The sequence below is a fragment of the Pecten maximus genome, chromosome 12, assembly GCF_902652985.1.
Source record: "Pecten maximus chromosome 12, xPecMax1.1, whole genome shotgun sequence".
In the NCBI taxonomy this organism is placed as follows: Eukaryota; Metazoa; Mollusca; class Bivalvia; order Pectinida; family Pectinidae; genus Pecten; species Pecten maximus.
In genome coordinates this window covers 6139652-6157661 of record NC_047026.1, presented here as the reverse complement: position 1 = coordinate 6157661, position 18010 = coordinate 6139652, and the positions used below count along the sequence as shown (strand labels likewise).

The 18010-nt window shown below is 36.6% G+C and overlaps 1 protein-coding gene across 1 annotated transcript; it reads right to left on the bottom strand.

Annotated features, from left to right (window-relative positions):
- Positions 1-2402: 2402 nt before the first annotated feature.
- LOC117338775 lies at positions 2403-16434 on the bottom strand. The gene is made up of 9 exons (XM_033900100.1): positions 16295-16434; positions 8468-8558; positions 7389-7520; positions 7093-7191; positions 6451-6651; positions 5668-5809; positions 4765-5159; positions 3370-3604; positions 2403-2814 (listed from the first exon to the last, which is right to left on the bottom strand). Exons 1-9 carry the CDS (start codon positions 16342-16344, stop codon positions 2606-2608), a joined length of 1554 nt encoding a protein of 517 aa, XP_033755991.1. The 5' UTR covers positions 16345-16434; the 3' UTR covers positions 2403-2605.
- Between the last annotated feature and the right edge of the window lie 1576 nt (positions 16435-18010).

The following is an 18010-nucleotide window of genomic DNA, read 5'->3' as shown; positions in this document are numbered from 1 at the left end:
CAGTTGAACTTTCAATGTATGGACGTCGAAGTTTTCACAATCCTTTGGTCTAGGCCTACCTGTTGCAGATAGGAAATGTCTAAAGGAATCCACGGCCACATTGATGACCCTTTTGGTGTTTTTAGAATCCTTTTCTTGCAATAATTTCGCCAATTCCTCCTCTGTTGGCAGACGATAGCGTCCGCCGGCAGCCATTGTTGTTGTCAAGCAGAATACTCGGAACTTCTCTGATTCGACTACTTTTGAAGACGTTACGGAAGAGAGTTCCGAGTTGGGGCTCACGAGAGGGTGACATAACGATTTTGGAGGGCTCACGAGAGGGTGACATAACGAATGTTTTTAATCACGTGACATGGTTTTCACTAATCAGAAGCTGTGATACAAGTCTGAGGTATAATAACATGTCTTATTGTACGCAATCGTATTTCATTGTACGTCATCTTGTCTCATTGTACGCCCTCTTGTCTCATTGTACGTCATCTTGTCCCATTGTACGTCCTCTTGTCTCATTGTACGTCATATTGTCCCATTGTACGCCATCATGTCTCATTGAACGCCATCTTATTTCATTGTACGCCATCTTGTCTCATTGTACGTCATATTGTCTCATTGTACGCCCTCTTGTCTCATTGTACGTCATCTTGTCTCATTGTACGTCCTCTTGTCTCATTGTACGTCATATTGTCCCATTGTACGCCATCATGTCTCATTGAACGCCATCTTATTTCAATATACACCCTCTTGTCTCATTGTACGTCATATTGTCTCATTGTACGCCCTCTTGTCTCATTGTACGCCATCTTATTTCATTGTACGCCCTCTTGTCTCATTGTACGCCATCATGTCTCATTGTACGCCATCTTATTTCATTGTACGCCCTCTTGTCTCATTGTACGTCATCTTGTCTCATTGTACGCCCTCTTGTCTCATTGTACGCCATCATGTCTTATTGTACGCCCTCTTGTCTCGTTGTTCGCCCTCATGTCTCATTGTACGTCATCTTGTCTCATTGTACGTCATCTTCTCCCATTGTACGCCATCTTGTCTCATTGTACGCCCTCTTGTCTCATTGTACGCCCTCTTGTCTCATTGTACGTCATCTTGTCTCATTGTACGCCATCTTGTTTTATTGTCCGCCCTCTTGTCACATTGTACGCCATCTTGTTTTATTGTACGTCATCTTATTGTTCCATTATACGATCTCTTGTTTCACTGTAGATCTATTTTTGGTCCATTGTAGGCCATCTTGTTTTAATGTACGCCATCTTGTTTCAATGTACGCCATCTTGTTTTATTGTACGATCTCTTGCTTCATTGTAGATCTTTTTTTTTTGTTCCATTGTACGATCTCTTGTTTCACTGTAGATCTTATTGTTCCATTGTACGATCTCGTTTCACTGTAGATCTTATTGTTCCATTGTACGATCTTGTTTCACGGTAGATCTTATTGTTCCATTGTGCGATCTCTTGTTTCACGGTAGATCTATTTTTGTTCCATTGTAGGCCATCTTGTTTCAATGTACGCCATCTTGTTTCAATGTACGCCATTTTGTCTCATTGTACGCTATCTTGTTCCATTGTATGTCATTTAGTTCCACTTAGACATTCTTTCTCTTTTGGAGGCATTTTTCATTTTATTTCATTATCCATACTCTTGTTCCACTTTGTCATCCTTGTTTTATTATTCATCATTTTGTTCGATTGTATGTGTTTTTGTTCTATTGTTTGTTTTTTCATTGAATGTGTTTTTGCTCCATTACACATCCCTTTTTCCATTGTACATACTTTTGTTCCGTTGGACAACCTTTTAATCTATTGAATGTGCATTTGTTGTTTGTTACATTTTTGATGTTTTTGTTCCATTGTGTTTGTTCTATCGCACATCAATTATTAATTGTATTACCCGAAACCATTGTTTAAGCTATACACACTTTATCAAATCACACTGTGTCATTCTAATTAAGTAAGACGTTGTGATGTTTCGGTGATAACATTGACTGAACTGGTCGATCACAGAGTGTTAACTATTACTACTGTTTTTTCAAATTAAAAAGGGTTTTGTTGTTAATTTAAATGATATTCTTAAGTTTGAAAATAAAACAAGAGTGTTTTATGATGGGGATTCCAATGCTAGTTTTCAGTGTAATAATGTTCTTATTATCAAATGCATCAGTTTTGGATGAAATGAATCAGGGCAGGATAAAATAAGTACATTTGATTTGATGACCAAAATACATACATTTACTTTGAGGAAATGGAAAAGGATGTAAGACTCTTTATGCCATATTGGCAGGTGTGGTTCTATCGGTACAATACGTAAAGTGTATCATTATAAATCTAGTATTTTTTTCTGGATTTTACAAAAATGTTGTCCTTATCAAAAATAATAAGGTAAAAACACAAAACGTAGAATAAGTTTATTAATAGTCCAGTGTAAAAGTACAATGATATAATGATAAAGATTTTAAAATGTCTAAAATCATTATTTTTACCAAAAAACAGTGACAATGAATTTGCTGTATACCTCTGTAAAATAAATGCCAAAAATAAAACTTTATCAAATTTTGTAAAAATGTTTTTTTTTGTAAACTATCTTATTCTTCTTTCATTCCTCCGGCTTTAATTCGTCCTTGGTTTCCTCACTTTTTGAATCTCGGGGCTCACGTGCTATTTTGGTATTAGCGGGACAACTTTTAGGCCTGTTGTCTTTATACGTGTCTCTGTAAGTGGTACCAAACTCCATGGTTTGGTTCTTAAACAGATCGCGATGCTCCGAGATTTGCCGACAAAGTTTGGACCGCTCCGTGTGGTGACCTGTATGGATACAAATGTGGGTGATTCAGGCACCAACGAAACATAAACAAGAGATTTGGAAAGGCTTTCGTAAGTGGTTATTAATTGGCGCACACCCCCTCTCACTGATCACTTTGGTTTGTTTTTGTTTAACGTCCTATAAACAGCCAGGGTCATTTAAGGACGTGTCAGGTTTTGGAGGTGGAGTTAAGCCGGAGTACCCAGAGAAAAAAACACCGGCCTACAGTCAGTACCTGGCAACTGTCCCACGTAGGCTTCGAACTCGCAACCCGAGGTGGAGGGCTTGTGATGAAGTGTCGGGACACCTTAACCACTCGGTCACCGCGGCCCCTTCCTATCACTGACACAAAAAGACTCCCGTGTCTCCCTCTAACCGTTCCCAATATTATCGTGCTTTTTAGTGTTATCTAACTGAATACAAGACAATGTAAGCTATAAGTTTTGGTCAAAAGACTCACATCTCAACTCTCAATTGGTCTCCACCCGGACTTTTCCTTATACCCTCCAGAGTAGTCCTATCCGAATAAAACACCGAGTGTCACGTGACTGACTTACCTGTATAATGAGCACGCTGTGTCGACTGACAGACCATCCTCTCTTTAGGAGGTTCATATTCCTGTTTCATAAGAAACGACTTGGTGGCTTCCTCCAGTGGAATGCCTTTGAAGTTGTTCTGGTAAGTGGTCTCCAAGCCCGCGTCTCCAGACGCCACGTGGCGTATGATATCCTGGTTATGTTTCTTTTTTATTAAAGATGGCGGCATACTGCTTCCCGGATGTTTGTAATGGACCTGAAAAACCAATGCATCTTTTCATTATTTCTGCTGGTAGACTGTCCTCATTAACCCAGTGATAACGTCCACTTTTGCTTTCTTAGCCACTAGGATACGTCATGGCAAATGCGAAGGCACACGGCTGTTTGATTGCTGTCAGGAAAAACGCCGACCAATCGTCTGGCTGATGTATTTCTTTTGAACAAAGCCAGTTAATTTGACAATATGGCGACCTCGGAACTTGTCTGATGCACGTCAAGGGTCAACTTCTTATACACAAGATGGCGATGACTGAGCCTTCAGAAAAATGGTTTTAAGGAATTGATCAGCCCCTGGAAATGATTTTCGGTAATGCTTGATAGTACTAAACTTGTGTTATTAAAATCAAAATGATAGGTCCGTTTTCTACCTGTATGAAAACTTAATAATTATGCGTTGATGTTTGATCCGTTTCTATTCTATTTACAAGTATCAAAATCTCACGCTGACCCGTGACCTACATGTAACTTGGGTAACTTTTATAGGATTTGAGGATAGATCGGACGGGACCCATTACGATACGGAAAGTGATTTTAAAGAATATGTAATGTGATATGAATATGGGTTGGGATTTTGGGACCATACTTTTAAATAAGGTGCGAGTGTCATTATAATTTGAGAGGTGTCACTTTTAGATGTCGATTTAACATTTTCGACAATTTCTTCTGTCGGGCTTTGACTTTGCGTGTCTTTCGGTTTAGGTTTGAAGAAGCTATCTAGATATATATCGTTGATTGTGCTTTCTTCATATTTACGCACCAAACAACTAAACACCGGAAACCCCTAGATTTATAATAATAAACGGATACGACTTCAGGTTTCCATTTCCGGACTTCGAAAAACAGCATGGCTATCTGCGTATTTCATTAATTTTAATTAATCTACGTTTAGATTTTTTTGTGATTCTACATTCAAGACCTTGACGGGTCGACAATACATATTAGATATATTAACTTTACAAGACCATGGCTTATTAATAACTCATACTAGGATTTTTTATGTGCAAGCCCGGGCTTTTGTTTATATAGCAAGCTACGCCCCTGCAGGGGCGCAGAGAGCAAAAACTTATTTCCTTATTTCCTTAAGCTTGCTTGAAATCTTTCAATTATTTACGATAAGAAACTAATTTTCATTCTTACCGCATATGTGCTATCCGTTTGCATCCAAGTCTGTGGCCGTCGGTATGGTGGTTTCACCGCCCACTGTGGCTTCTCGGGAAAGGCCACGGGCCACACTTTGTAGGCCATACCAGCGGTCGTATTGCCGTCGAATGGAGCATCTATAAAGTGATACTCTGACTCGGGAGGTTTGCAAATCGTGCGCCTGCGCACATTGTAATGAGGCCGGAAGTCAGCAGTGAAGGTTGTCATCAAACCTTGTATAGGCGGCTCTGCACTGGGTTCTTTAGCTTCCGACTCTTTTGGTGCTGGCTCGGCAGTTTTGTCTCCGCTGTCGCCAGGGGGCTCCTTTGTGGGTTGCAGCGCCTCTGGGAGCATCATCTTGGTAACTACACAGTTTGTGTTAATCACCTTTTCTGTAATCAATAATCGCGTACATTTAGAAACAACTCAAAGGTCCATAATTCGGATCTAGTGTCGACTTATATCACATGCATCAACGCCAAAGCGATCTAATAAAAGACACTAGAGAAATGCCAACATGGAAACAAAACTGTAAATCTAGCTCAAATCGAGGGCAAGCTGAACCCTTGAAATCGTATAAGGATATATAAGGAAACACTAAAGTTTCAGAAGGGTATGCGTCTTCTGGTGTCAATCACTTTTAATTTCAAGAAGACAATTTGCAGATTAAATCATTATGTTGACCATAACACTTTGACTAGATTTTCATCAAAGAATTGCACCTTCGGTTGGTCGCGACTAGCCGATACACAGAAAAGTTTGATGGAGTTCAGATGAGGACGGAGTTCGAATACATAAGCGAGGACAGAATTACTACCGTGGATACGCTGACACGATAAGTGAGTGCGGTGACAGGAATAAAAAGTCAGGTGACAGAGATACTGAATATGGATGACTTACTGGTATATGATGGCAGCTCCTTCTTGGTGAAGAACTCTTTATAGCAGGTGGTAGAATCCAGTGGATCCGTGGACAGCTTGTTATTCTCTTCGGGCTTGATTGGCTTTCTCTTCTCAGTGTTCTCGTGCTTCTGGTAGTCGTTCTGGAAATGGCATCATAACCATATGGCAGCAGAGAATCATTAAGGCTTATACACTTGGAGAATATCATTATACCATACCCGACATACAGTCGTTTGCAAAAGTTTAAACTGTAGCAATTGATTTTTTTTTTGTTATCTTTTCGAGGATATGATAAAATCGAGAAAAAGCGATATGTTGGATATAAAATTTGAAGAAAAAAAATCATTAAAGTGTATGAAAGAAATCTTTAAAACCACCTGCCATTTGCTTTTTATCTCCTTGAAAAACAGTTAAATTTTAACCATCAAAATAAAATATAGGATGCATTCATATTCTGACAGCATGATATCGATACATAATTGAGAAAAATTGTAATATGGAGAGTAAATTATTAGGTCATTTGCTTGTGAGAGAAAAGTACAAATTGGTGAGAAAACAACGTAATTTTCTGACACAAACTCATGACGAAACAATCAGTACCCACTCATAAGAACAGATAACTCTGTATTGCGAAGAGACGGAATAATTTTGACAAGAACATCTAAGATGCTTATTATGCATTGATTATTGCTTGGAGTGGCATGCGAGTGTGGATACCGAAACTAGAATACTAAATTGAAAATGGGAATTATCAGATCGACATGGAATAATAGATCAATACCCTGAACGTTGAGTCTGGGGTTGTTTTATGCTCCCCGCTTCGGAGGGCCTCGGCTGGGCGAATGGGTGATGGACGACATTGCTTGGCCAGGTCTGGTTCAAAGTGTTGGTAGGACATCTGATAAATCGACTTCCCCTTGAACTTTGTCACGGGGGCGCTGTACTCTTTATATGTCTTATAGGGCTCGGTTCTGAGCGCCACCTGGAATAGAAAACACATTCGGTTTAGTCTAAATGGTCATGATATGTTTCTTAATAAGAAATAGATTGGTCCACTACATTCGGATTTTCGTCAAGCAACTTTGCCGTATGCAATGGAAAACCAGCTACTAGTATTAGGATTTAAACATGACTGCTTTGCTCAAGTCATCACTGACACATATGTGCATGTCTGAATAGCTATTGTTTAAAACAATTAACTAATGTAAAACACTATAGAGTTTATAAGATCATATCAGCTCTATTTCCATATATTCTTATTTGTATGACGATGACCAAATAACAAATGTTGATTGTCTTGTTGTTTTCCACGTTAATCTGAAATCATACTCACAGCAGCAACCGGACAATCAACACTAAATAATTCCATATTTAATATTCCCAATGCATGTAGGACCTTTAACCAGCTGACCGTAAACCTTACCTTTGGGGCGAAGTCCACTTTGTACGTGGTATCGGTAAGCAGTGCGCCTCCCGCCCTCCGGTACAAAAACTCTTTTTTCTTCTTCTCTTTCTTCGTAGCCTATAATTGAAACACCGCCATCAAACAAAAAATCTGGGTATCTGATTTAATCCACCAATGAAATAAATTTTAAAAAAGAAGCGTTTTAAGATTTTTTGGTTATTTTTTGCTATTATCACGAACTTACATTGCAGAGTTTGATTAAGCAAGTTTGAATGTTTACTACTTGAAGTAGTGAAGATTAAGATATGACAAACCTCATGTGCAACATAATCCGTTCTGTACGTGGTATCCATTTGCATATCGCATGTAGAGGTAGGAATCTCCAGGTGGTTGCTCTCCGGTTTGATGTTGTTTCTTGGCCGCTGGAACGGCCATTTCGTGTACGACTGGAATATAATTGTCAATGTACGTGTGTATACTGCATTTTAGTTATTTTTAGTATATACAAAAGTTAATCAAAAACACACACGTGACCAAACTTGGTGAGTACTTATAACTATGGATTACGGGTTGCAACATAGTGGAATATCAAGGGTGTGAGAATACAAGAAATGGAAGTTTAACAATACTTGTAAGGAAGAAAGAGGCATTTCTAATGGCAAAGACATCGCTTGATATTATGACAAGTAATATGACGAGATACTGTCGTATCTGGTACCACACAATTACAAGACGTGATTTGCTGTTGTCTGACAAGAACCAGCGCATATTGAATGGACCTGAAATGTGTGGTGCTAGACTCGACTTGATGGCAAAGAATGTGACCAAGACTGGACCCGACTTGATGACACGGAACAAAACTAATTATGGACTCGACTTGATGACAAAGAATGTGACCCAAGACTGGACCCGACTTGATGACACGGAACAAAACTAATTATGGACTCGACTTGATGGCAAAGAATGTGACCACGAAACAAAATTCAATTCTTTACTTGACTTGATGGCAAAGAATTTGATTCTCGGAACAAAACTAAATTACTTTACTCGACTTGATGACAAAGAATGTGACCCACGAAACAAAATTCAATTCTTAACTCGACATGATGGCAAATAATTTGATTCTCGGAACAAAACTAAATTACTTAACTCGACTTGATGGCAAAGAATTCGATCCATGGAACAAAACTTAAAAATGCTACCGCCGAAACAAAACTGAAATTCTGGACTCGCTTTGATGTCAAAGAATATGACCCGAGGAGCAAAACTGAAATTCTGGTCTCGACGTGATGACAAAGAATGTTTCCCACGGGCGAAAACTGAAATTCGAGCATGTAATGAATTCGAAACATTTTGAAATACAAGAATTATCTATGAGGGTTAAAGTACTTACTGTTTGGTACTCGGACCTCCCGTCACTCTGAGTCTGTGTTAGCCTCAAACCCAAGCGCCGGGCATCCCATGCTGGGATTTGGTTTCGATTTCTGAAAAAAGCCAGACAAATATTAAACAAATGATAGCCATCATGTCACTATAATTTCTTTTCGACTTCATTACAGAAGTAAAAATAAATTACTAGTATTTTTTTCATTGAAATGCTGGTTGTAAAGACTAGAATGTCATAGAATTGGATGTGTGGCATGCATGCGCCATTTTTATTGAAATGACATCCTCTTTGAAAATTCATGGTCATCATATGATGCTGCTGGTTGGTTGATTGTTGGAGCTTAACGTCCATCCTACATCCGGTCTCCAAATATACGTAGCTGCATGGAATCATTGCATCATCGATGTTTGGTTTGTTTTGGTTTATTTTGTTAAACGTCCTATTAACAGCTAAGGTCATTTAAGGACGGCCTCCCGTGCGTGCGACATGCATGCGTGTGTTGAGTGCGTATGTGTGTTTTGGGAGGCTGCGGTATGTTCGTGTTAAATCTCCTTGTGATAGGCCGGAACTTTTTGCCGATTTATAGTGCTACCTCACTGAAGCATACTGCCGAAGACACCCAGCAGCACACTCCAGCTGGTCACATTATACTGACAACGGGCGAACCAGTCGTCCAACTCCAAATATGCTGAGCGCTAAGCAGGAATAGGAACTACCATTTTTTACGACTCTGGTATGTCTCGGCTTGGGGACAGAACCCAAAGCCTTCCTTACAGCGGCGAATGCTCAACTAAAGGCCAAAAGTGAGGCATTGTCAAGGGAGACATTAGGAAGAAGAAAGTTGTTCAGAAAGAATAGAAAAGATAAGATCCCAAAAGTCGCCTCTTACGATCATGCAATGGGGCAGCAGGTACAATTCTTACGCCGCACCTGCAGGGCAGGGCATCCTCGATGTTACAAGGGTTACGTGTTCGCTTTCGCTCTCTGTGCTCCTGGAATATGTCGTGGCAAATTCGAAAGCATGGGCTCGGGATGGGCAAGGGGGTTGAAAAATTATAAAGAATATATATTTCTTTTGAAGTTCACAGGTGAACAAGAACAAAGTTTAATTCCGATCAAATTATCGGTTTGTCGTTCTGGAGATTTGGCTTTCAATGGGTTAAACTAGTATTTTGTTATATACACAATGTGGCAATGATTGAGTTTCCGATTTGCCTTCACATAGTCAAGGGGTGCTGAGAGCGAAAGCGAGCGTACCTTCTGAAATATGGATGTTGCAACAACAAAAAGCTTTAAAACAGAGCAGGGCCACAATCCCACTTAAAAAGTTTAGTCGGCGAGTGGTGGGTTCATGGAACTTGAGTCCCCAAAACGTAATCTCTGGAATATGGAGGATGCAATAACAACAAAAAAGCTGTAAAAAAAATTCACAACAAAAGACAGAGCAGGACTGCAATCACACATGGAAAGTTCAGTCGGCGAGTGATGGGAACTCGCTTCCCAAATCGGTAGTCAAAGTCTCTACTCTGAACACTAAAATTTTAATAGACACTGGTACGTTGCATCGCTTACGTTTCACCTTGGTTTTATACTACACAATCGGATAACAGCGAGTTAGCACACAAATACGTCTTTGTTAGCTAGACGTAGCTAATAGAAGCGCATTTTGGTTGGCTAACATACGTCTCGATTATTGACGTTAAAGTAGGGACAACAGGTTACAAGTATTGCTTTCTTTTGGGCGTGATACACTTTGTCAACATTTGTCTTTTTCCTCCTCATTTCAAGCATTTTCGTTTATTTTATTTTTTTTATTTTTTTTTTTTCATTTGATTTTTCTGCTTTTATTTTTCACCTTGATTACACTAAATTCTGCACACTTATCGCAAAGTGTTTCCTCTTTCAGCTCATGATATTGGCATTGATTACAAAGTGTTAATTCTGCAGAAAATAATAATATTTTGAAAATGAAAAAAAGAAAATAATGCAAATGTTATGAGCTAAAACGAAAGACAATTTTCTACAAGTGTGCAAAAATTTATACAAATCCGTTTAAAAATGAAATCGGGAAAATTCAAGAAAAAATAAAGAAACGCGTGAAATAAAGGGCAAAATGACAAAGATGACAAATATTTGATGTAAGTCAATTTGCTGGCCAAGAGTGTTCATTGATACGATACTCCCCTTAGATCCGTCAAATGTGAAAAGAAGGATAACTAAAGGCAGGAGTACGACAGGGCTCTATCCTGGGTCCCCTACTATTCCTAATTTATATAAATGATATTGCTGAAGTTCTGCTTTCTGCTTCACGTCTTTTTGCTGATGATACCTCACTTATGAGTACATCTGCCTTTTGTAATGAAATTGAAATAAATATTAACCAGGACTTGGAATCATTAAGTTCTTAGGCAAAGAGATGGTTGGTAGATTTTAATCCACGTAAAACAGAAGTGATTTTTATTTCGAACTCTTAAACAATTTAGAAGAGGTCATTGAATCGGAATTTGAAAACGAGTCCTCAAGCTTTACTAATAGCCATAGACATTTTGGCGTCACTTTCAATTCGAAAGGTAAATGGAGTGACCATATTGAAAATACTTATACTCTGTTCTTAAAAAGCTCAATGCTCTGAGAGAATTGAAATACATGCTTAAATGTGATACATTAATAAGAATATATAAAACATTTATCTTACCGGTTTTGGGAATATGCGTGTGAATTATGGGATGGGTGTAATGTGTTAGAATCAGATTTATTAGAAAAGGCCAAACGTGAAGCGGCACGTATTATAACTGGTTATGCTAGTAGCAATTCTGTATACATTGAAACGGGTCTAGAGCTACATTCGAATAGACGTAATAGAAGAAAACTACAATTACTGTTTAAGATGAAAAAATAATCTAACTCCAGATTATTTTTTTTTTATATTCTAGTGCCAAAATTTCTTGGTCAAAACACCCCTTATGCATTGGGAAATAGAAATAATTTTGTTATTCCTTACTATAGGCTTTCTAAATCTAATACAAATTCATCCTTTTTACCTTCAACTCTTCGTCTATGGAACGAACTAGATCACAATAATGATCATAATGCCATCATAATCTTCTCCTAGCTTGAGCATTTTCAAAAATGCTATTACACCAGATATAAATACATTAAAACCTCCCAGTTATTATGGTTTTGGTGATAGGAAAATTAATATAATTCATACTAAGTTAATGTTTCAAAACAGTTCTCTCAAATATGACTTATTTCGTTTTAACCTGGTAGAAAATGTTGAATGTATTTGTGTTTTTTGTTTAAACGTATTTTATTGGGGATTGGGCACAAGTTATTACAACTTATAAACGCCCTCTCCTAACACAATGACATATAAATAATTACAAAATGCTATAAAATACATATTTAGTATTGAATAATAGATATATATTTGTATAGAGAGAGAGAGAGAGAGAGAGAGAGAGAGAGAGAGAGAGAGAGAGAGAGAGAGAGAGGGGGGGGGGGGGGGGGGGAGGAGAGAGAGAGAGAGAGGGAGAGGGAGAGAGATAATTTATGGATGGCAATAAAAAAATGTGCAAAATAACACAAGCAACAATAGTATACATTCAATAACGTACAACGCATATAACAAACAAGTAATAGGGATAAACATTCTCATTTAAGACACAATGGATACACGTTTTACTTTAGAATATAAATCGATTGATTTCTTAAAACCTGTTACTGTCCTTTATGAAATGTTGAACACATAAGAATACTTCAGAATTAATATTAAAAGACATTTCTTGATTACCATATAACAAAAAGTCTAAATCTAAGGGTACATGAAAATTTAAATCATTTAACTTCTGAAAGAGAATGTTTCTTTGAATAATGTAACGGCCACACTCAAAGAAGAAGTGATAAGCATTCTCACACAAATGTCCACACGAGCAGCTCGGAGTTTCCACAGAAGTGTATATAGCTTCTACATGATGTATGTAGGTTTTGGCCCAAGTATTAAGAGATTCAAGATCTCTATTAAGAATAGTTTGAATTTGAATACAAGAAGAGGAGGAACATTGAAGAGAGGTGTCATCAGCGAAAAGACGAGAAGCTGAATAAAAAATATCTGCTATATCGTTAATGTATATCAAAAATAATAGAGGCCCTAAGATAGAACCTTGCGGAACCCCGGCATCAATTGAGTTCATTTGAAATAGACTCGTTAATACATACCATTTGCTGCCTTTGATGTAAGTAATCCTTTAACCAAACGATCAGTTCTCCTCCTATTCCATATGATTTTAATTTTACTAATAGACCTTCATGCCAGACACGATCAAAAGCTTTGGAAATATCACAGAATACAATACAGGTATGTATTTTCTCACGGTGGAATGGCCAGGTAGAAAACCAGACTGGTATTTATAAAACAATGAGTTCTCTAGAAAATAGTTATAGATATGTTTAAAAATAACACACTCAAAAACTTTACCAACAGTGGATAATAGAGAGATTGGACGATTTGTGGTAACCCTTGTGATAATGCCTTTCATTTTTTCTTTGAGTGTCCAAATTACGATATACAGAGGCAATTACTTTTTCTTGGTCTTCGAAATGTAGATATCGATGCAGCTATACACTTACAGTTACTCCTATGTGGAAATGTTTATCTGCCTGTAGACACTAATTTAATCATATTAAGAAATGTGCACAAGTTTATAAAAACAAGTAATAGATTCTAAAGTGCATGCTATTTGTCTGTTCTGTACTTACTGCCTTTTAACAAATCGGAGAGCAATGCTCTAAAGATGTTACAAAAATATTGAATTGGTGACCTTTAGTCTTTATTTTGTCAAATATTGTAATTTTGTACTTGTTTTGGAAAAAGGCGTTGGTAAGTTGCAATAACTTGTGCCCAATCCCTTTGAACGTTTTGACAATAAAATATGTTTGAATCATGAATCAATCAATATTACAGAGAGGTAACGGGTAACAAATAGGTAACAGCCTAAAATGTTAAAGTGGAAATAAACTTGAAATCGGAGATTCAGAAAACATTACACCTACCAAAAAATTGTTTCTGAAATTAAAGAAAGGAAAGAGAGAGAGAAAAAAACTTCTTTCTTGAGTTCCGGAACAAATTCATCATGCAGGCAGGAAAGGTATGGAATAAAATACCAAATTAATTGAAAAGTTATTAGAAGTATATGGTTTGGAATGAAGAAGGACCAATGAAAGGAAAGGAAATCGAACAGAGTCCAGGGACACGGCCAATTGGAACCGGCCTATTACAGTTCGCTTTGAAGCGCAGACACCAAAGAAATGGATATTTAAAGAAATTAGAAGAATTAAAAGTCATCGAGAATTTTTCTCAATACAAATCAGAAACTATTTAACAAGATGTGAAAGAGAAACAGAGAAGTCATTACATGAGGATGCGAGGCAGAAAGAACATGGCGAAACGTGGGACTAAATAGATCGCGTCCGTGGACCGCTTTGGAGTAGAAAATTGTACACCTTCCGAAAACGACGAACATCGCATAAAGGAGAAGAAGAAACGTTTAAATAGCATTTCTTAAACCTACATAGTTACATTGTATATACAAAGTTCTTCAAATTAGCATCTGAACTGTGTAACATGTACAATGTACAATTTAGTATGAATTATAATGTTGAACAATCTCCTGACAATGTTTAAATTTTAGATATATGGGTATAGAAGTATTGTTTTTGTTGTTTTTGCCTGTATCCATTATTAACTTAACTTATAATAAAGCCACAAAGTTACAAACTTTTCCGGCAGTGGCAACAAGAAGTTGCAAAATAAATCCCTGCGAACTTGAGTGTGACGGACAACAACGCATGAGTGATCCTAAAATCGCCGCCGTGCTTCGCGCTTGTCATTACTGTAAAAATGCCTTCAGTACTGAAAGTCTTCTTTCTCGCTTCTTGGAAAGATGATATAAATATTTGACCCTTAACCTTTGATTCTGTCAGCACAAACTTTGCTACTGAGTTATTTATATGATCGTAGCATATTGTTATTACCTTAGAGTATACAAATTATCATAGCATACCAGCACCAGTATAAGTCTCCTCCAACAATCGAAAGTGTAAGGCGAGTATAATTATAATAGAATTATAATTACACACATATCAGTTTACATTTGGTTTAGAGAGAACAATTATCAAATATCAACGTGATCCGTGGATGTTGAAAGAGCGCGGTAATCTAGGATTTTGTCACTTTTATTACATTTCACCAGTGAAATATCGAAAAATATTCATTCTTTAAAGGTGATAGTTTTCCAAAAATATAGGGAACTTTTTCTAATATTGTTCACTCACTTTTTATGATTTGACCAATAAAACAAAATGATTATGTATAATTATATCGGGAAAGGGCTCGATGTAAGTTGTATAATTTGTGCTCAATCCCTTTGTTAAGTTCAGTTACAAATAAAAATATGTTTAAATCAAAATCAAACCAATAAAACACTGCTTACAAACGACGATGGGGAAAATTAAAGGCTCGTCCGGTGTATTTGGTTACAAAGATGTAATAAAAAGAATATCTAAACGTGTCTTCAGTAATACCAAATATATTTCACTCGTGTGACTAATATTTTGATATTTTTCACGAGCGCGCAGCATAGATATAAAGATACATCCTCTCTATATTCCCACTATGGTTCTAAACTGGAAACTATTAGAATTTTCATACTAACAGTTTTTTCCCTTCTACGATGAGACAATGGAACAATATTGATAACTCGTTAAGAAACTCTATTTCTAGTTTTAAATCAAAGATAAAAACATTATTTCCAACAACAATTTCTGAAACTTTTATTAACTGTAACCCTAGGAATCTTAATATATTACTATGTCATTTACGAAATAATGTAAGTGACTTACAACGTGATAAATTTATTGATCACTTGACTGATGATTGTTCCTGTGAATGTGGTGCACCATTAGAAAATGTTGAACATTTTTTTCTAGAATGTTCTATGTATGTATGTATGTATGTATGTATGTATGTATGTATGTATGTATGTATGTATGTATGTATGTATGTATGCATACATGTGTGTATGTATGTATGTATGTATGTATGTATGTATGTATGTATGTATGTATGTATGTATGTATCATCTCCATTACCTACTGTTATATATATTTTTCATTTTTCGACTTATTTATATATTTAATTTTTTGTTAACCTTTTCTCTTCTCTTCTCTTCAATAAATTATTTTCTCTATTATAAAGTAAAACTCTCCTCTCAGTTATGATCTTCTTTTCCATAAATTGATAATAAGCATTCCATTTCACTTTTTCTCTACATAATTATATTTACAACTATACCACTAAAATTATTAATAATATTTATGATAACGGAAGTACGGAAAGGACCTGTATTGGCTAAGCATGTTGTCCAATCCATTTTGTATGTCTATCTCTATTATGAAATATTGTATTTAAATTAATTCAAATGCTTGATTGAATAAAATATTTTGAAATGAAAATATCTAGCCTTCTTTATCTGGTTAGAAATATCCCGCGCTAAAACTTTCCCTTATTTGGAACTATTACCCGGGGCATGAAGGTAGATTCTGCAACAGATGTACACGTAAAGTTCTATATTTTCTGCTGTCTCGTTTTCTACAATGAGTTGTAGATAACTGACACCGTAGATGTACTAAATAGGCTTTATGCCAGACTTCAACATTACAAGAAACGGAACCATTCCGAAACAAAATCCGGACGGCAACCGCACATTCGATAATCCACGAATTAGACAATACAATTTGACTTGGATAATATCAGGGTATAAAGTTAGAACCTACCTTGCTTTGTGTGGCTTTTTAGCCGATTTAACACCGGCTGCGACGGACATATCACTAATTCAATAATGGGAATCTCATAACCCGGCTTATCCAGCGGCCATTGTTGATTTTGTAACTATTAGCAATGTTACTTGACGACGTCATAGCGCAATGACGTCATAAACATATCATGTGATGTCGTGATGTCGTAAGAGATAATGACACGTGATATTTGATAATCAGGGAAAGTTTACGAAAGGATGGCGCGCTGAATATGGGAAAGTCTTTCCGAAGTTCATTGGAGATTCCTGGAATAGTTTACCGGACAGTGTCGTTGGTGTAGATTCTGTATTTAAATTTGAAGTCATTTTTTAAGGTTTATAATAATAATATTTTAGATGAACACTGGTTAAATTAAGCGTTTTATCTAAACGCAGTAACAATTCCTTTAACGTCAAGCTAACTAAGTATTTATATTTATAATTGTATTATTAGTATACACGATATGGATACATAGGATTTCAGTCTGCGTCCATCATAAATGCTATTAAATCAAATTCTAATACAGAACAGGTCAAAAGATACGTGTACCTATACAGATACAGGTCAAAAGCTCCACAGACCTTTGGTTATTTATGTATCTCTGCTTTTCGATAAAATATAAAATGGTAATAAAAATGATAACTACAAAAATAGAATAATTTAATAAATCTTATCTTACCTAAAAAACATGAACGTTGGCCGATATATGCTCATTCTCTAGTCATCTACTAGTCATGACAGTCTGTGTTTAAATAACGTGATTTTAAGCACATTACTGGATTAGAAACAGGTTTCGAAAATGAGATTTGAAATGTACTGGGGTCTAATTAGTTATGGACCAGAAAAATGTATCACAGTGTTTTTACCTCATTTCTAATACTTTTATTGTGATGGGTCCTTTTTGTAATTTATACCACTTGTGTACAATATCATCCCTGTTTTGAAAACAAAACACAAGCAAAGCTGGAGACGTTCCAATAATATTCCAGTTAATTTGAAAATGCCAGTATAATATGTTGAGAAAAGGATCAAATGGAAGAATGAGACTAGACCGAAATCAGGAACCAGGTCGGTGTGTGTTTGTACATGTATGGTGTCAAATACGGTCTCTCTTACCCAGGTGACGGAACAATCACGCTGGAGACCTGTGTTCGACTCCTGTCGGAATGTGTTTTCGCTGTTCTTCCATTAGTTATTATTTGCACGGACTTATATGTACATGTAGGTCTGTGTAATTGAACAGGTTTTAAAAAACTTAATAACGAGAGAGCAGTGTGTGTCCTGTTGCGACTAGATTCTTTTTATCCTGTAGGCCTAACCTCAATTGATTTAAACATATTTTATTGTCAAAACGTACAAAGGGATTGGGCACAGGTTTTTGCAACTTATCAACGCCCTTTCCCAAAACAAATGCAAAATTACAATATTTGACAAAATAAAGACCTCAATAATCACGCGGTTATAAGGAGGAAATACATTAATGAGGGCATATTAGTCCCGCACAAAATTTTATCTCAAGGTACTTATTTAAATATTTACAGTGTATACATATTTTTTTACTCTGGTTATCAATTGTATCTCGTCGGGGTTAATTTTGTTTCCAAGTGTGGAGATATTTTCGGTTTCACCGTGGTCTAAGGGAGTTAACTACCACTGCATGACCTAGGAAATCTTCTGTGTAGTGAGTTAAAAACA